The 16284-nt window shown below is 41.5% G+C and overlaps 3 protein-coding genes across 3 annotated transcripts; 1 reads left to right on the plus strand and 2 right to left on the minus strand.

Annotated features, from left to right (window-relative positions):
• Positions 1-326: 326 nt before the first annotated feature.
• Positions 327-3463, minus strand: MELLADRAFT_41383 (uncharacterized protein; the record flags this gene model as incomplete). The annotated part of the gene is made up of 15 exons (XM_007404112.1): positions 327-524; positions 791-856; positions 948-1057; positions 1165-1297; positions 1397-1522; positions 1616-1777; positions 1854-1916; positions 1986-2040; positions 2107-2201; positions 2290-2402; positions 2494-2574; positions 2649-2668; positions 2760-2786; positions 2879-2888; positions 2969-3463. Coding segments are annotated over 15 exons (1443 nt in total), but the record flags the coding sequence as incomplete, so codon positions are not given.
• Positions 3464-5616: 2153 nt separating this feature from the next.
• On the plus strand, positions 5617-9987 carry MELLADRAFT_76219 (uncharacterized protein; the record flags this gene model as incomplete). The annotated part of the gene is made up of 4 exons (XM_007403437.1): positions 5617-5988; positions 6789-7083; positions 7152-7897; positions 7962-9987. The coding sequence occupies 2 exons, from the start codon at positions 7176-7178 to the stop codon at positions 9430-9432; spliced, it is 2193 nt and encodes a 730-aa protein (XP_007403499.1).
• Positions 9988-13548: 3561 nt separating this feature from the next.
• Positions 13549-15779, minus strand: MELLADRAFT_41385 (uncharacterized protein; the record flags this gene model as incomplete). Its single annotated transcript, XM_007404111.1, has 8 exons — positions 13549-13774; positions 13867-14508; positions 14604-14691; positions 14763-14914; positions 14975-15123; positions 15249-15365; positions 15447-15502; positions 15599-15779. The coding sequence occupies 8 exons, from the start codon at positions 15694-15696 to the stop codon at positions 13739-13741; spliced, it is 1338 nt and encodes a 445-aa protein (XP_007404173.1).
• Positions 15780-16284: the final 505 nt, after the last annotated feature.

Genomic DNA, 16284 nt, shown 5'->3' on the forward strand with positions numbered 1-16284 from the left:
CAAGCTTATACTTGGTAGATGCCACTTGGACTTGATGAAGCAATCAATGTTGTGGGAGTGCTTAATTTTTTTGTTCCCAATTCCTTTGTTAATGACTCTTAAACTGAAGATCAATATACATACCGAAAATCTGTGGGATTTGATTAGTTATTTGACATGGACTCTTCTTTGTAAAGATTAAATGATGACATACCTCTGTTCTGGAGATCTGTCAGATCCATAAACGCTTTGTCTACCTTGGGTGCCAGCCCTGTTGGGTGGTGTTTGTTTTCTGAACTTCCTTCCACATCTGTTTTCGGCGATCCAGCACATGTTGCAAGCTCCTCTTGATCTCTTATCCGATTCTGTTTCTTCAAGTAAAACATCATTCCGATGATAAAGATGGTACAAAACGAGTAGCAAGCCAATATCAATGACCAAGGGACGATGTTTCTAGGCTTGTACTGGGATTGCCACAGCTGTGGGGCTGGAGTGAGAATGATAGTCACAAAATGATAACGGATTAAGCATTGTGAATTTGTGTTCTTTGAAGTGATAAAAGAATGGAGTTGGACTATACCAATGATGTTGCCAATACTGTAAGCTAAATATTTCAAATTATGATAGCAAAGATATCTGTCAACATGTGTTTGCAAGAATAAAGTGAGGAGAGGGCGATCCTACCTATCATAACTATAGATTGTACAGTTACTCTTTCTAAGGATTGAGGTTCATAGATTTTGGATGATCAGGTGAGTTCTAGTCCATAAGCGCATTTGTCGCGTGTGATGCCGTTTTATTTATAAATCACAAACTGGAACTTACTGGTATGCCCGGCGGTAGTGGATGTGATCCATCCTAGTACAATGACATATGGCTATACATGGCCGCAGAATTGGAGATGAGGTTAAGATTCGTCTTGTTTCTGTACAAAGATACATCAAGATAGGTTGTTGAAGCCGACTTACTACCGAAGAAAACCAGGTAAGATAGATAGCGATGAGAAGAGCAACTCTCGAGCTCCAAGGAAGGACGATAGAAATTATGGTGGCGGAAATGTTCGGTATTGACATAATTACTTTGTAGTTGCAAGAGAGTAAGAGTTTTGATCAATTTTGTTGTATCCCATGGTCAAGAGCGCATTGGATTTCTCCAATCGGAATGAAGAGAAATGTATGAACATACCTGCTACAATAGCTCGCGAGTTTTTGAACGCTCTCACTAACAACATCCCGATGAGTATCGCGCCGGCTTGTACGAAGCCAATGACCGAGCTCAAAAGTGTAGTAGAAAGGGTCGAATGCCCTAAAGATTTTATCTGAGTAAGAAAGGCAGAAATCAACTGTTTAGATACAATCGGTTTCGACCAGTCCTCATGAAGGATGTTGAACTCGAGACAGAATAGGATGATACTGACTATGAGTGATTGTTGATTGGTGATGTTAGGTATGCTACCTATAAGAAAATAGGTAAACCATGCCCAGGTCTTGGGGTCTTTCAAAGCCTCCATAACTTGATGTCGCTTCAAATGCTTGTTTTCAACCTGAGGTGTGTAATTAAATTTTCACCCGTTGGTCATCCCACAGTTTATGCGTTATCTCAGACTCTAGAAAGAACAGCTTCGATGATGACTTACGCCTGTCTGATTGACTTTGATGCGTAAGATAGCTTTCACCCTTTCTTCCGGTGTCAGAAACCAAGCGGTCGCAGGGGAGTCTGGAAAGAGAAAGAGCAACAGCAGTGATACAACCATTGTGATCATTGCCGTGAAAATACAAAACCATTGCCAGGGATGGAACTACGTTGAGGTCAATTGATGAGCTGATTTTTCAACGGAATGGAAACAAGTGGGATTCAAACTTTGTGAGACTTACGTGTGTGGTGCGGATATGAAGCACACCAAAGCCAAGGAAGCTGCTAGTAGCCACCGAAATACCCTTGAGAAAAATAAATTGATGGCTTCAGCAACACATCCCCACATAAACCAGCCAGTTATAATTGTTTACATTCATTAGGTACCAGTAACCTGTCCTTGGTCCTTGCTCTCGATGAGTGTAGAACCTATACATCGTTTTTCACGTTGTGACATCAGCGCTTTGTGCGGGGATTGAAGTAAAGAGACCTTACATTGAGGTGCTGATCATGAAAGCCGACGTAGCACATCCCTCGCAAGCTCCCAAAAGAAACCGGCACAACATTAGTTGCCAAAAATTCTTGCAAGCCTAGAAGCAGGGGATTCAAAAAATGAGACAGCCGAACTTCAATTTAATGAAGAGTGAGCCACGAGGTAGTAAGTGAAGGGATATTCACGACTTGAGAGGCGACTAGAATTGTCCAAAGTATTGCATTTAAAGCTAGCCATTTTCCAAGTGGGTAACGTTGAAGGGCGAGGTTCTGAGGATATTCAAACAGCAAGTATGATACTTTGCGCGTTGAAGGTGCAAAGATTGAAGCCACGTTCGGTTGATCATTATGTACTTCCAAGAGTAGGTGCATTTGACAGACTTGGCTTACCATAAAATATGGTCCCCAGCCAATTGTACTCAGCCGCAGTCAGCTTCAAATCCTCTTGTAATCCGAGCAGAGCGGCGTTTCCTAAGGACCGTACGCAGAAGACAAGTTCTATCAGAACTGGTCACCAAACTGAACCGTACATGGCTATCAATTACCCAAAGTGGTTTTATCCATGCTGAATTGTATTGATCATTTATGGCTCTCATCAGTAGAGTTTTCAAGGAGCTTTAGATACAAAAAAGCATTTTGATCCGATTTCAACTTACAAGTGCGCAAAATTCGTGACCATCATTCTGTTCAGAAGAAAGAAGTAATGTTTCATCAGGCGTCACGGTTAGACATTGCGCGACAAATTCTAATCTGAGGTATCTTATAATCGGCGTACAAAGGGAGCACTGTAATGGTAAAAGGCTCGAGAATGAGTCATAGGCTGGGAGAAACTGCCAACATCGAGTCTCAAAATATCCAAGCTTACGATTCCTATCAATCTTGCGTCGGATCCTGACATCCTCCTCTGGAGTAAGACCGGTGAGTTCTTGGCCGGCAACTACCTTCGCTGCTACGTCCAAGTCTCTTTTATCGATCGATGACGAACGTGTAGGACCTTCATCTTCGAGGCATTTCGAATCTCGAACGACCCCGTTTAAAGAGACACTCATTATAGTCTGTTTTGCCTTTTATTGATGATAGAAAAGTATGTGTGAAATTTACTAATGCTTCAATGCATACAATAAACAAGAAAAGCTGGAATCGTGAGACGCGTAAGAATGGATGAAGCGATATAGCTTTTGAGGAGCGCTTATTGTAAAGATACGAGGATACAAACAATCGGTTCTCGTTGGACGTTGGGGTTCGTAGTCGTGTTAAGATTCAACCGAGATACTTACTCCAGAAATTGATTCCGATACGGATTTCGGAACTTTGGTTCAGGTTTGAACTCAATCATCAGAACGAGATATTCAGGTTTAAGCTGTGTGACCTTTGACGTAGGCGTACGAGATGTGGACGTGGAGGTATGACCGTATGGTATAGAAACGTGCATTTCACGGTGCGGTGGCGATGCTCTTAAAGGAGAATGAATCTTTATGAGTGTGCGAGAGCTTCAAATGATTTGTCCAAATTGAAAGTTGACAAGTAGATGATGATTGCCTCCTATTGCCTCTTTTACAAATGGCACACATCGTAAGGCTAGCCCATGAAGAGAAGGGAGCACGCTCTTTAGGAAGAACAACCCTAATGTGGTCAAAAATAAATAGAGCGGGCAAACGAAAGAAATCCTTTACCACTTTCAGAGTTGATGATTCAGTATGTAACTTCTTACCAAAAGGGAAGAGAGGCATCACTCTTCGTCATAGCCCATTAACAGGATTTCGGCACACGAAAGGAAGTAACACTCACATCGTCTCTTCATGGTTTCCCCCCGTCCGACATCTCACCTACTACATATTATTATCCCATTCAGGATTCTTTCCTCTTTTCTGATTACACAACATAAGAAACAATCTTTTGATTTTCTTGTTGATTTTCTTGTAAGTCACTGAGAAGATACAAGAGTAACTACTGAGAATGAATATATTGTCTGACATTGGAGCTGCAATTTGTGATTTGCATGAAAGAAGGAATTTGGTGACATTAACCTCAGCCAGTTTGGTAAGGAAGCAGGAGGAAATCTCAGTGACAAGAATAATCCAAGAGATTGACAATTCTCAACTGATCATGTGGAGCGCAAACCAATAGGAGTGTATGGAAATTCTGAAAAATGAAGCTTTGTCTCAGAGTGACTTATCAAAAAACTTGTTTTGATTTATATATGAAGACTTTGTTACATTCCTTGAACAAATTTCTTTGAATGGTCTACTTCGAGGGTAATGGAACCCAAGCTATCAATCCAACAAAATATCTGACTCTAGATATATATCCTTGAACAACCTTGAGTCATATGAACAACCCCTAAACTAAGTTGTGATTTAGAGCCCAGCTTTGTTTGATCATTGTCAATGTCAGGTAATCCCAATCGTGCCCAGCATCATTCTTAATCATCTGGGCTTATCACCTATGAGAGTCAGGGTGGAGGCTTTCAGCCTATCAGTGGGTCTCCGCCCGCTGATGTGCATGTCATAGCAATGCACTCTGATGAAGAACTCTTGATAAATCCAGCTATAAACCAAGGGGAGATAAATTATGCAGATTGATCAACTGCCAGAAAGTTTGCCCAACTTTACTTGATTGATCACAAAGGTCTGCTACAAAATTGTTCTTGGGAGGTACAGGCATACCTTTGTAAATTACCTGGCCATTTTCTTGGCGGTGGGGATACTGATCTTGCATGGCTCGTGACTAAAATGATCGGCTGATGAATTGAGTTACAAAAACTCAATGTGGATCAACTTGATCAGGCAAGAGTGCAGAGATAGCTTGAAGATGCAGTACAGTCAAACCCGCGCAATTGCATACCCGCGCAACTGCATAATCAGCCTTTTTGCATAGGCCAGGACTTTCCCCGACTAGGTGCGGGCTAAAAATTGCATTTATTGCATAATTTTGTCAAAAATGATAATGCATAAGTCAAAACCCAAAAAAACCGGGTCTTGGAAGCCCAATTGCATAGCTTTTACTCAAAATACAGGATAAAAAGTACATAATTAGGCATAAACCTTGAGCCCTAAGTCTTAAAGCCTAGCTCATAACCTGCAAAAATGCATAATGTTATGTATTTTGGCCTATTTCCGCATATATGCATAACTTTATGCATTTTAACCTATCCTGTATTTTACCTCACTTTGCATAACCTATGAAATTGCATAGGCCCGATGTTCCCCCCAAATTATGCAATTGCGCGGGTTCGACTGTATATCGTATGAGTCTCTTACTCAGAGTCAAGCTGATTAGCCAAGCTGTTTTGGCTGTTATCAAGATTCGATCGCAGTTTGAAGTTTGAAGATCAGATGTTACAGCTGCGTACCCTGCTAAAGTGACCCGTGACAGAACAAGCTTGAAGAAGTGTAACGAGAAATGAAGGATGTTATGGAACGATCAAGCTTGTGAAATTATCCAAATTCGGATTTTTCCTTGAACATTCTTGATTTGATTTGGATTGAGAGTTGAAATCATCAAGTAGTCAGACTCCCGAGCCGGAGTTTTAACTTTCATCGAATCCAAGTCGATTTCAAATTCTGCTTAAACTTCCCCACCATCGATATCAACCAGTCATCATAAACTCTTTACTTACTCACCTCGATTACGTCTGCATTTATTGGCAGCTTTTTTGGCAATATTATCTCGCAAAAAGAAATCAAAAACTCAAGAAACTATCGATCCATCGCTTTCTGCGCTTTCCTTCATCCTCAGGTTCAATTTCGGTCTTGAAGAAGAATCAAGGCTGATAATCTTTTCAAGCATCATCAACATCAAATCCCTTCAACCCCGAATGAGCAAGACCGACCGTTCAAGTTCATTCTGCGTTTCCTCTCCTAACCCTGACACAGTCGGAGGCAGGTAAATCATTGCCTTTTATGCATCACTATCAAATCTTTCATTTTCTTTCTTCCTCCCTTGACCGTTCAAGACCGTTCATCACGTACCAAGATGGTTTGGCCGTAAATCCATTATTATGTTTCGACTGGGCTCCTTTATTATATATCGTCTTTTTGGAGTCACGTTCTCACACCTTCCTCGGTCGAGCACCAATTCCAGAGTTCTATCTTCGTCATCCTTTAAGTTTGGGTTGATATCCCGTTTTTGCAATCCCATCAATCTAATCATAGCCGGCTGACAAACTTCATCAGACATCTTACCAACCTCAACTTACTTATCCAAAAGCTTTGGATGGCAAGTCTTGATTCCGGTTGTCAAGCCTTTGCTGTACCAGGCTGTACCTGAACCTCTTAAATTTATTGCCTTGGCATCACCCTAGTTGGGATTATCATTTGGTCAACTGTTCCTAATTCTCCCGAATTACAGGCCTGAACCGGTTCATTGTAGCATACATCTCCTTTCACTAAGGCACGCAGCTCAACCCATTGTGCCTTAACTCGTCTGACCTGATCTCCGCCATTGGGTGCAGAGTTTATATCACTATTATCTAACTGCGCTCAACCCCCTTCTCTCCATCTTTCAAATCGTCATCAGTGCGCTTGCTCTTGTATTAACTTTCAGTCCGACCTGGTCACTTCTCACAAGCTTCCGCCTTCCATAACTTGCCTTTCATCACTTTACTGACCTTTTTTTATCTTGATTTGGTCTACTCTACGTGCCTTCTTCGTTTTGTCATTGGCGTATTTATACAACAACATCAGTTGTTTCTCCAGCTTATCAATCGATCTCCGCTCAAGAGTTCAACTTGCTACTCAACCCATCGATTCATCCCCAACATCAATGAAAGACTCCTTCGGACTTTCCCTCTACATCTTCTCCGTCGGTCCACGAGCGCTGCAAGCACCATTCTTGGCAGGTCTAGACCCTACTCCAATCAACCGCCGACTCTAGTCTCTCCTCGCCTTCTTATCTGGCTAGCTCGAATTATTCCCGGGCTTCTCAATCACAAACAAACATTCTGGACAACAACTAACAACCTGAGAAATTTGCTCAAACGTTGGTGACCTTTCCTAATGCTTGTAACTCGGCCTTGGATTTCAGACTGACCCCACATACATTTTCAGATTGTCTAGTCATCTCCTATAAAAATGGTCGCCATCAAGAGCCTTACGCAACTCTCCCTCTCTCGCTCCGCTTCTCAAAACTCTACTCCCCGGTCTATGACCTCATCGCCCTCACCTACCACGGTTCAGCCCACCGTCCCTTCTCGCTTAACTTCCAACGAGGATTACTACCTCTCTGACGAACAATTGGTCATTCATCGGCCCACGCCTCGCACCAAATCAGCCAGTTCGATGGCTCCTAAGAGTGACTTGAATATCACTTACACCACCCCTCCCAATGTGCAGCTTTCTTGGGGTAACTCCAACGACGAACCGCATGTCGTGGCCCCTCTGCCTGCTAAGCCATCTTCACTGGTACCCTTGACTCGTAGGCCTCATCACACGATGGTAATGGCGCCTGCGCCTACTGTGGCATGCGGTCACACAATCCAACCTACTCCTCACACCTCTGGAGCCCACAGGCCTCTTCTATCAACTTTGCTATCTGTCAGCACGAAGGCGTCTCCTAACATCAGTCGAGCTAGTTCACCCAAGGAAGTCGCTCATGTGGGCCCTTCGCCATTGACCCAGGATGCTAAAATGCCTCTTCAACAACTAGAGGCTAGCTATGTCAGCAAGGTCGGCACTCGAATGAGGGACCTGGTCAACAAGGTTTTCCCGTCGGCCGTTGAGAATGGCTTGGCCTGCAATGGGCGCTCTGCCCCAAAGCCTACGGTCGCTTCTTCGTTTTCAGAAGCTTTGAGACAGTAAGCTCGTCTTGCAAGTCTGAACGTAGCCGGTAGATTGCTGACATTTTCATCTTTACTTCAGTGAGCTTACTGTTGCCAGCCGCGATTCGTACATCCTACGAGCTTTATTGCGCACAGCTATCATCCCGGCTCTCACCATATATGTGGGACGTTTAGACCCGCTACTTGTGCCCATTGCTTCCAACCCATCGCTACTTTTCGTTCCCAAGAATGCGAAGGAGGTCGATGGTTCTCTTCCACTGGAGTTGCGGTACAACATCGAAGTCGTCAAATCTGCCTGGGTGGTTCGCAATTGTGTTGATGAGATTTGTGCTGGTGTAGGGTGGGAAGGTGAAGTCCCAAAGGTCTTATTGGATGGTCTCGGTCCGTTCGGTTCAAAGCTCGATGCGATTATTCAACGCTTCATGGGGCCTTACTTGATGGAGATCAAAAGCCAAGTTATGTCGCGAATCTCGCGTTTTCGGCTTAGTGATCCTAACGGCCTTCAGTCATCACTCAAGGTCTTGCCTCTTGCACTCGGTCGCGCCTCTGGAGTCGGCGTTTTGAGCAGCTCCTGGGGTTCACCTGCACACACCCCCGACCATCTCAGCGAACTCACTTCGATTCTCGAGGGCGTCCGCCGGCTCTTGATGGTCAAGCTCGCTTGCGGACCGGAAAGTAAGAAGTGGATGGTTAGTGTGGCTTCACAAGCTGTCTGGAAAGGCATGTTGGCCTTTGCGGCCCGACCGGCTGTCCCATCGTACGGTCAACCACCATTACAGCTTCCTACCGTACATCACGACTCTGCGTACTTGGGACTCCGAGGGGCTCGCCATATTCTTCGAGGCGTGAAAAGATCACCTTCTCCTCCACTCACGCCCGAATATGTAATCTACAATGAGCTGGCATTGGAGGTCAAAGCCTTTTCGGTAACGATCAACCAGTTTGTGAAGGACATCGCTGGACTAGGTCAGAACGACAATGCCGGTGCTTCACTTACTCCAAACAGTCTCGATTGTGTTTTTTGCACACACGGCTTCCTGGTCAATACGGGCGACGATGGAGATCTGGTGCGGGACGCCATGAATGAAGCTCTAGAGGCTTTATCGGCCTTTCAACTCATTTTACTTGCACTACTTCATCCAGCCAAGCTGTACAATTGTCTCGAGGCCTCTGTAGCCAACAACGGCCTGTCTCTCAACAATCACGATCGTGGTCACATCCCCGGTACATCAATCTGTTTGACCTTGACACGAGCATTACAAGAGCTGCCGCCGTTGATACTGTCACACGCTATTGGATCCCGGATTTCTAAAAGGTCTGGATTCAGATTGCCTCACGAGATTTGGGGAGAGAGTTGGAGCGAGTACGAAAGCGAGCTAAAAGGGTTTGTGGCGGCTGAGTCTTGGACCCCCGAGATCGGCACTGAGATGATGAGGGAGATTAAAAGGATTGTCAAGCATGACAAAGGAGATGACACAGGATTAACTGGTCAAGATAAAGAAATGATGGGGTTGCTTGAATATGTTTGTAAATTTCAAATCGGCATTTGAAGTAAGTTGTTAATCGGAAGTTGAGAAACTCTTTCGTGTTCTTCATCTGTTGATTGTGAAGTTTTTTCCTTTTCGAATCTTTTTTTTCTTATTATTGAAACACATTTATTTGACTTCTTGTGTGATTGAGAAGAAGTAAAGAATCTGTTTGATTTGTCGTTGTTGTTTTTTTTAATTAGAAAGTTAAAGTGTCTTGTTATTCACTAATTCTTTTTTTTTGCTTTCTCGATTAGTGTTTCACATTTTGATTTTTGATTTTTTTTTCTTCTCTCTCTCTCTCTTGGCAACTTATTTAACATCTTTTTTTATGTCAATTAATTTTTTTTATCTTTTTATCCCTTTATGTTCTAAAAGAAATCATCATTTTATTTTTGAATGAAAGTAATTTTTGAGGAAGGTAACATATCCTCCATTAACAATTGTGAATTTACTTGAGCTTGATCTTTTATCTGTGCTTTGGTTCGTCTCAAATCATGTATCTTGGCTATACGATAAGATTCTGAGTAGTTGTATGATTCCTGATAATTATATAGCGTTGAGCTGTCTTGTCCTCATACTCACTCGTTGACAAAGCTCACAACGATTGATAGTGCAGGTTTACCTAAGAATCAAGAAATCTGCTTCCAATATAATTTTAGGCGATTGATAAACCACGCCGACTTCAAAGCTGGTTTGACGCCGGTTTTTTCAAACCGGATTCCTTTAGAAGATGTACAGCTGCTATACTGAGGTACAGAGCTGTACCACTTCTACAGCCTTCAAACCTCTTCAAACTATTTCTGACGCCGGGTTTTGACAGACTCGGCGTTATTCCTTTTGAAAGTTTTTGGATTGTTTTCACCGCTGATCAATCCTAATTCTTGTTTCTGAGAAGGTGACTAGAGAAATTCATGTTCTACATACTCAATTTCGGTAGTTGTAGTAAACATTGAGAGTTTCTACTTGTCTGAGATGAAGGGCTATTGAAAATGTTTCCATTTGCAATGTTGGACGATTGAACAAAGCTTGGACCAATCACAAGAAACATGATATACATCAAAATGCGGCATATCTCTGTCTTTGACTCATCGTTCATCGACTTCTTTGACACTACTAGAAATCACCGATTATTGTGATAGCATGCTCTGTTTTGAGGTTTCCATTGTGAAGAAGCAAACCAATTGCAAACCTCATGATTGTTTCTATCTACTCGCGGCTCCTAGTTCTTAAAGGTAGGCAGCGGCTTCAGTTATTTTTGTCCAAACTTCAAACATCTTTATCCGAATCAAAAGCCGGCGTCAGAAGCAAAACAAAACCCCGGCTGCAGAAAAACCTAGAAAAACTCTGAAGGCAGTAGAAGTGGTACAGCTCTGTACCAGTCTGTACCTCAGTATAGCAGCTGTACATCTTCTGAAGGAATCCGGTTTGAAAAAACCGGCGTCAAACCAGCTTTGAAGTCGGCGTGGTTTATCAATCGCCTAATTTTAAACTCTTATACTATTACATTGCCGTAAGCTGGAAATTCACAAACTTAGTAAAAACTTGAGTAGGGATCTGTTCTGTGAGTGAGTGATTGAGTTACTTATAAGTTCTCTTCAAAATTGCACATTTGTCTCACTGTAGAAATTGATCTTTACAAATTTGATAGATTTGGTTAGTCAATCAAAATTTGATCTTATTTGTTTCTTCTCAAAGAAATCTTATTGCTTTGAAAAGTAACGCATGAGAAAAAATCTGGGGCACCAGATCTAGTAAACAGCCTTTAGGGTTTACTCACCAACTAAAGTTCAACTTTGACCAACCATGTGTAGCACCAAACAGGACAAACCATCTGATCACCTTTCATCTAGCTTCATGAGGTTGCATTGTACCTTGTACTTTCTGGCTGTGTTAGATTTCTAATGGGTTACATTAGCTAGAAATTTCAAAACAAAAAAACTCCTTCCTTACTTAATCTTTTGAGGTAAGTAATATTACTTGGTCTCTACCACCAGTTTTTCAGCTCATCACTAACAAGATCTCTGAAGTTTGGCTCAGGTTGCTCTACATCAAATTTCAGAATAGAAAACCAGCTTATCTTCTGTCATCAGACAGTAGATAGAACTCACCTTTATTTGGCTTTGTTCACTGTAATCCTTTAGTTACCAATTGACCAGTTGATCATATTTAACCAGTAATATGATAGTCAGGACTGTAAGTAAGTGTTGGCTAGACCACTTACCTTCTTGATGTTTTGTTGATTGATTGTTGTTATTTTTGAAAGTTATCTTATCTTCTATGTTGTTCACTGGCCAACCTGTAGGGTGATGATTAAACATAAATTATCATCATACTCTGGACAGTTAGCCTTGGGGAAATTTCACCCAAATATTTTTCCAAAACTTGTTTGGTATTTCTGCTAAGTTTTATCATCAGTTTTGATAATTCTGATTTCCAGGTTTGTCATACTTTTACTGCTTCTGCATTCATCAGCAATTATTTTTTTGCATTCTGAATCCCAGGCAGCAGACTGTGCTTTATCTCAATACAACTTGCACCTTAGTAGGTCTCCTAAGACATGTGACTATGGAACCCCAAAATTTCAAAAACCTGGCTGTTTGTGGAAAAGTAAGATGTTTATATTTTTCAAGTAGCTAAGAATCTAGGTTGGTGATATTAAGATCTGGAAGAATGATTACAAGCTTGCTATGTGATGATTTGTAGGTGTTTGTAAATATATTGAGCCAGTAAGGAGAATATTTTGTTCATGTGTGACAACAGCTGGGTAAACATTTATGCGCTTTGGCCTCCCAGCCCTTCATCTTTTTACAAAACATGAATTACCAGGAATGTGCTTTTCAGGCAGGTATTTCTAAAGTGTTTTCAAAATTCAAAATTTATAAGTAGTGTCTTGATGTAGTATTTTAGACATTTTTCCAGCTTGAAGCTTGCCAATATCATTCATTGTTAGGTTCTGTCCCATCATTTAGCTTTGGCCACAGGCTGAAAAAGTCATCCAAGCCATTGAGGATCAACTTGGCTCCATTTGAATGCAATGAGTTCATCAAGGCTCATCTACAATAAGGAACAAACATACTCTTCTTAGGAAGGACTCAGTTTGTTAATTGCTGTGCTGAATGTGTGACCAACTTGTGCACCACCAAAAAGGTACAACATAATGCTTACATATGCAGTTTTGTACCAGATCAAAATTGATTGCTTATAAATTCTATCTTATTCAATGGCCAAAATCAATGGCCATATTTAAATTTTGAATCATTGAAACATCCAATCTTAAGTCATGTTGAAGCCATTCATTTTATCTGAAAAATATCAATTCAATTCCTTGAAAGGTTCAGGGAAATTATAGGTTGTATATCTGAAGTAGGACATGCTATCATTGGCTTAAACTGAGGATATAATGCATTAGTGATGATGTTTGAAAAGGCCAATAATTGATGTTAGATCTCTCCCCTGAGATCATGTTGAAATCATTTTGAAATCTTGTTGAGATCCTATTCAAGTTGCAATAATCTCTGGCCTACAGCTGGGGGCAGTGCATTAAGGGTATTCAAGATTTGAGAAGTGGCCTTGAGAAGTGAACCCCATGTAGACCCCTTGTGCACATGTTCACGATGTGCAGCTTCTTTGAGTATTAAGACTTGCTGCCAGACTGAGACCCACAGCATGATAAGGTCATATGAACATGATGTGATGAGGAACAGCACTTGATGGGGCTCTCAAAGTTACAAAGGCACTCCAGAAGTGTCACTCAAGAAACCTCTGACACAACTTCTGGATGTCAATTCTTGACACTTCCAGAGGCACCTTCTCAAATCTTGAATAGCCTTATTATACGCAAGACACATGCAAAAGTAGAATCATCCCAAAAAAGCTCAAAATGGTGAGAGATAAGATCCATTCTTGATGGAATGAACACAAAAATGATTGCTTGCCTACCCAATTTGAATTTTGCCCCGCAGAAGATGATATGCTGAACTGCTACCCCAGGGCTCCGCACATTTCTCCGCACAAGAGATACAAAGTAACAGGGTCCATTGCATGTTTTTATCGCTTCTGCATGCCAATCAGTCCTTTTGCGCCCTTTCAACCCAAGTAGCACACCAGGCTCTACTAACTGGAAACTTGTGCCTAGATATGTGTACTAAAATATATGACTGCACAACCTCAAACTCGGTATAACCCAACAGATGCCTGTATTATCAAACTGACTAGGGCTATAAGTTAATCATGTTGAGAGTTGTATGAAAGATCACAAGGTCGCTGGGAATCAAGATTGAGCCAGTCTTGCCGATAGTGTGATTGAGCGTGACGATATCTGTTGTGGTTAGGTGCTGTCCCGTCGTTTCACTTCGGCCACAGGCTAAAAATGTCAATCAAGATACCAAGGATCAGTTTGAGTCAATATAAATGTGATGAATTTCTTCAGACACATCTGTTAAGGAACAAACATACCTTAAAGGCGTATTTCATCATCTCGCCAATCTTACCTTTACCTTCTTCAAACATAGGACTAAAGAATTCAGCAGTATGTTCAAACCTCTGACGATAAAGTCCAAAATCTCCATAACTAATACATTGAGACCAACCCCGAGCAGCTAAAACGAATTCACAATCATCACTTCTATAACTTAAATCATGAATTGAAGCTGAAATGGTAGCTTCTAGACGATCAGTTGATTGAAATAAAAATTGAATCAATCCAAACCACATTCTAAAGACAGGTGTAGCAGCTAAATCTAAATGATCGAATGGATTGATCTTAAGTTGATGCCAACAATCTACGATTCCTAATAAAGTTAAATGACTGTTTGGTGGTGAAGGTGAATCTGATGGTTCTCCTACTGCAAAATCTGAAAAGAATTCATCTGAAGGAAAGATTGGTGAAGCAGTTGCATGATATGAACCTGGTAAACCAAATACGTAGTCTCTTGCGCTTAAGATTCGGGTTTTTAGTTCTTCTTCTTTCGCTGAGATCATCATGGTGAATAATTCAGTGACTGATCGTGCATATTGGTCTATCATACGTTTTGCGGCTGGATTCAAGATGGCCAAACCGGCATAAACATGCCACTTTGCAGAATAAATTCGTAGAGCCTAAGAAGAATTCATGCAAAGGTTAGAGAGATGATCGAGAAAGTGAGGAGTTGAAAATTGAGTCCAATCAGCTCTTTCTTAGGGGAAGAACGCACGATATTGATTTTGGCCACTTCGATACCACGAACATACCTTCCAAGTTCCCAGGGGAAGTTACCGGCTGCATGCCATGCCGTTCCCATACTGCCAAAGTTGATCTTGTTAATTTGAAGAAATGTAATTTGGATTATGAACTGTAAAGACCAGGTACTAACCTGAGAAATGCTGCATGGGTACATGCTTGGGTGTTGGCGGTCACCTCATCGTGTTCTTCATAAGTAAGTTCGACATATCTACTACGCATTGGCGCAAGTACGTGTTTGACCAGTTCCTTATCTGCATCTGAACATCGATGTGGTACCAGGATCTACCAACAAATCATTCGATCACCAATAATTCTCATCTAAAACAAGGAAAAAGAACTCACGAGTGCCTCTCCGTCGGGTGAAATTGATGGTCCATGAAGTGAGTGAACCGAACAAATCTTCACATCTGGTGGTAAACATTTTTCAAATGCAGCTCGTTCGGGTGCTTTAACGGAAGTTTGACCAGCGACTATTGCACCTGGTTTAGTAGCTGATCATTTCCGCAAAAATCGATCGGATATGCATAATCAAGAATTTTGAGTATACTGCAATTTGAATTCAATTTTTCTTGAGACCATTATGATTTAAGTGAGAAGATGAGAGAAGTAGATTTACATGGACCATATTGAGCCACAACTGATTCTAAGAATTCTGCATCGACTGAATAAATTATAAAATCGGCGGCTCGACTGACTAAATGACCGTTTTTCATGACTTCTACATTTGGACGATCTGAAACCGACAATCCAGTGAAATATCAGCGTGAGTCAAGAAGGGTAGTGGGACATCAAAGATCGATGACTGAAAACGAACCTTTGTAATCGGCTTTCAACGACTCATAACGTTCAGCACGATCACATACTAACAGACTGTTAAATCCATGACCAACAAAGAAGAGAATGGTATCAATCAAGTTTTTATCGATGAGTTGAACCGTTGAAAGTGTTTTGAAAGATAGAGCTTACCGACGCTTGGGGTCTTGGGATAATCGATCGGCATACATCCGACCCATATCACCCATTCCGATCAACCCGATCACTTTATCATCTATCTCTGTCGCCATCACTGCTGGAGACTGATGTGGTTATGCTGGTCGTTGGGAGTGGAAAGAAACCGATATGTATTCTCGAAACAACCTTGAATACTTCGAATCGATGTCGAGATGGATGGTCAATGTTATGTAGCAGTGTCAAATACACAAACGAGTGTTACTTCACAGCGAAATTTGTTGGCAGGTTTTTAAAATAAACTCCACCTTGAACCGTCTCGAGAATCAGATGCTGAGAGGTACACACCCAACTTAATTCCCCTTCGATCCACCCCGCTGAACTAGCGATTTGTTGATTTGGATCATATTATATCCAGTGCTCATGATCCCTGTCAAAACTTCTGTGCACAGGTACAATTTTGGAATTAAGAATGCTACATTCATTGGGTCATAGACTTATACAAAACACAAATCATGTCTAAACTTTTGAACCAATCAATGTCCAAAGAAGTGGACTGAAGGACATGAGCTAGCGGTGTAAATTTGATTAAAACTCAGCTCTACCCAAATCAAACCCAAATCTGTTGACTTCTTTACATATTTATGCCTCCACGGATCAGACTGAAACTGATTCTAAAACTTGCATGATGGTTGAACAAGCAA

Source organism: Melampsora larici-populina (assembly GCF_000204055.1).
Source record: "Melampsora larici-populina 98AG31 unplaced genomic scaffold MELLAscaffold_1, whole genome shotgun sequence".
Classification (NCBI taxonomy): Eukaryota; Fungi; Basidiomycota; class Pucciniomycetes; order Pucciniales; family Melampsoraceae; genus Melampsora; species Melampsora laricis-populina.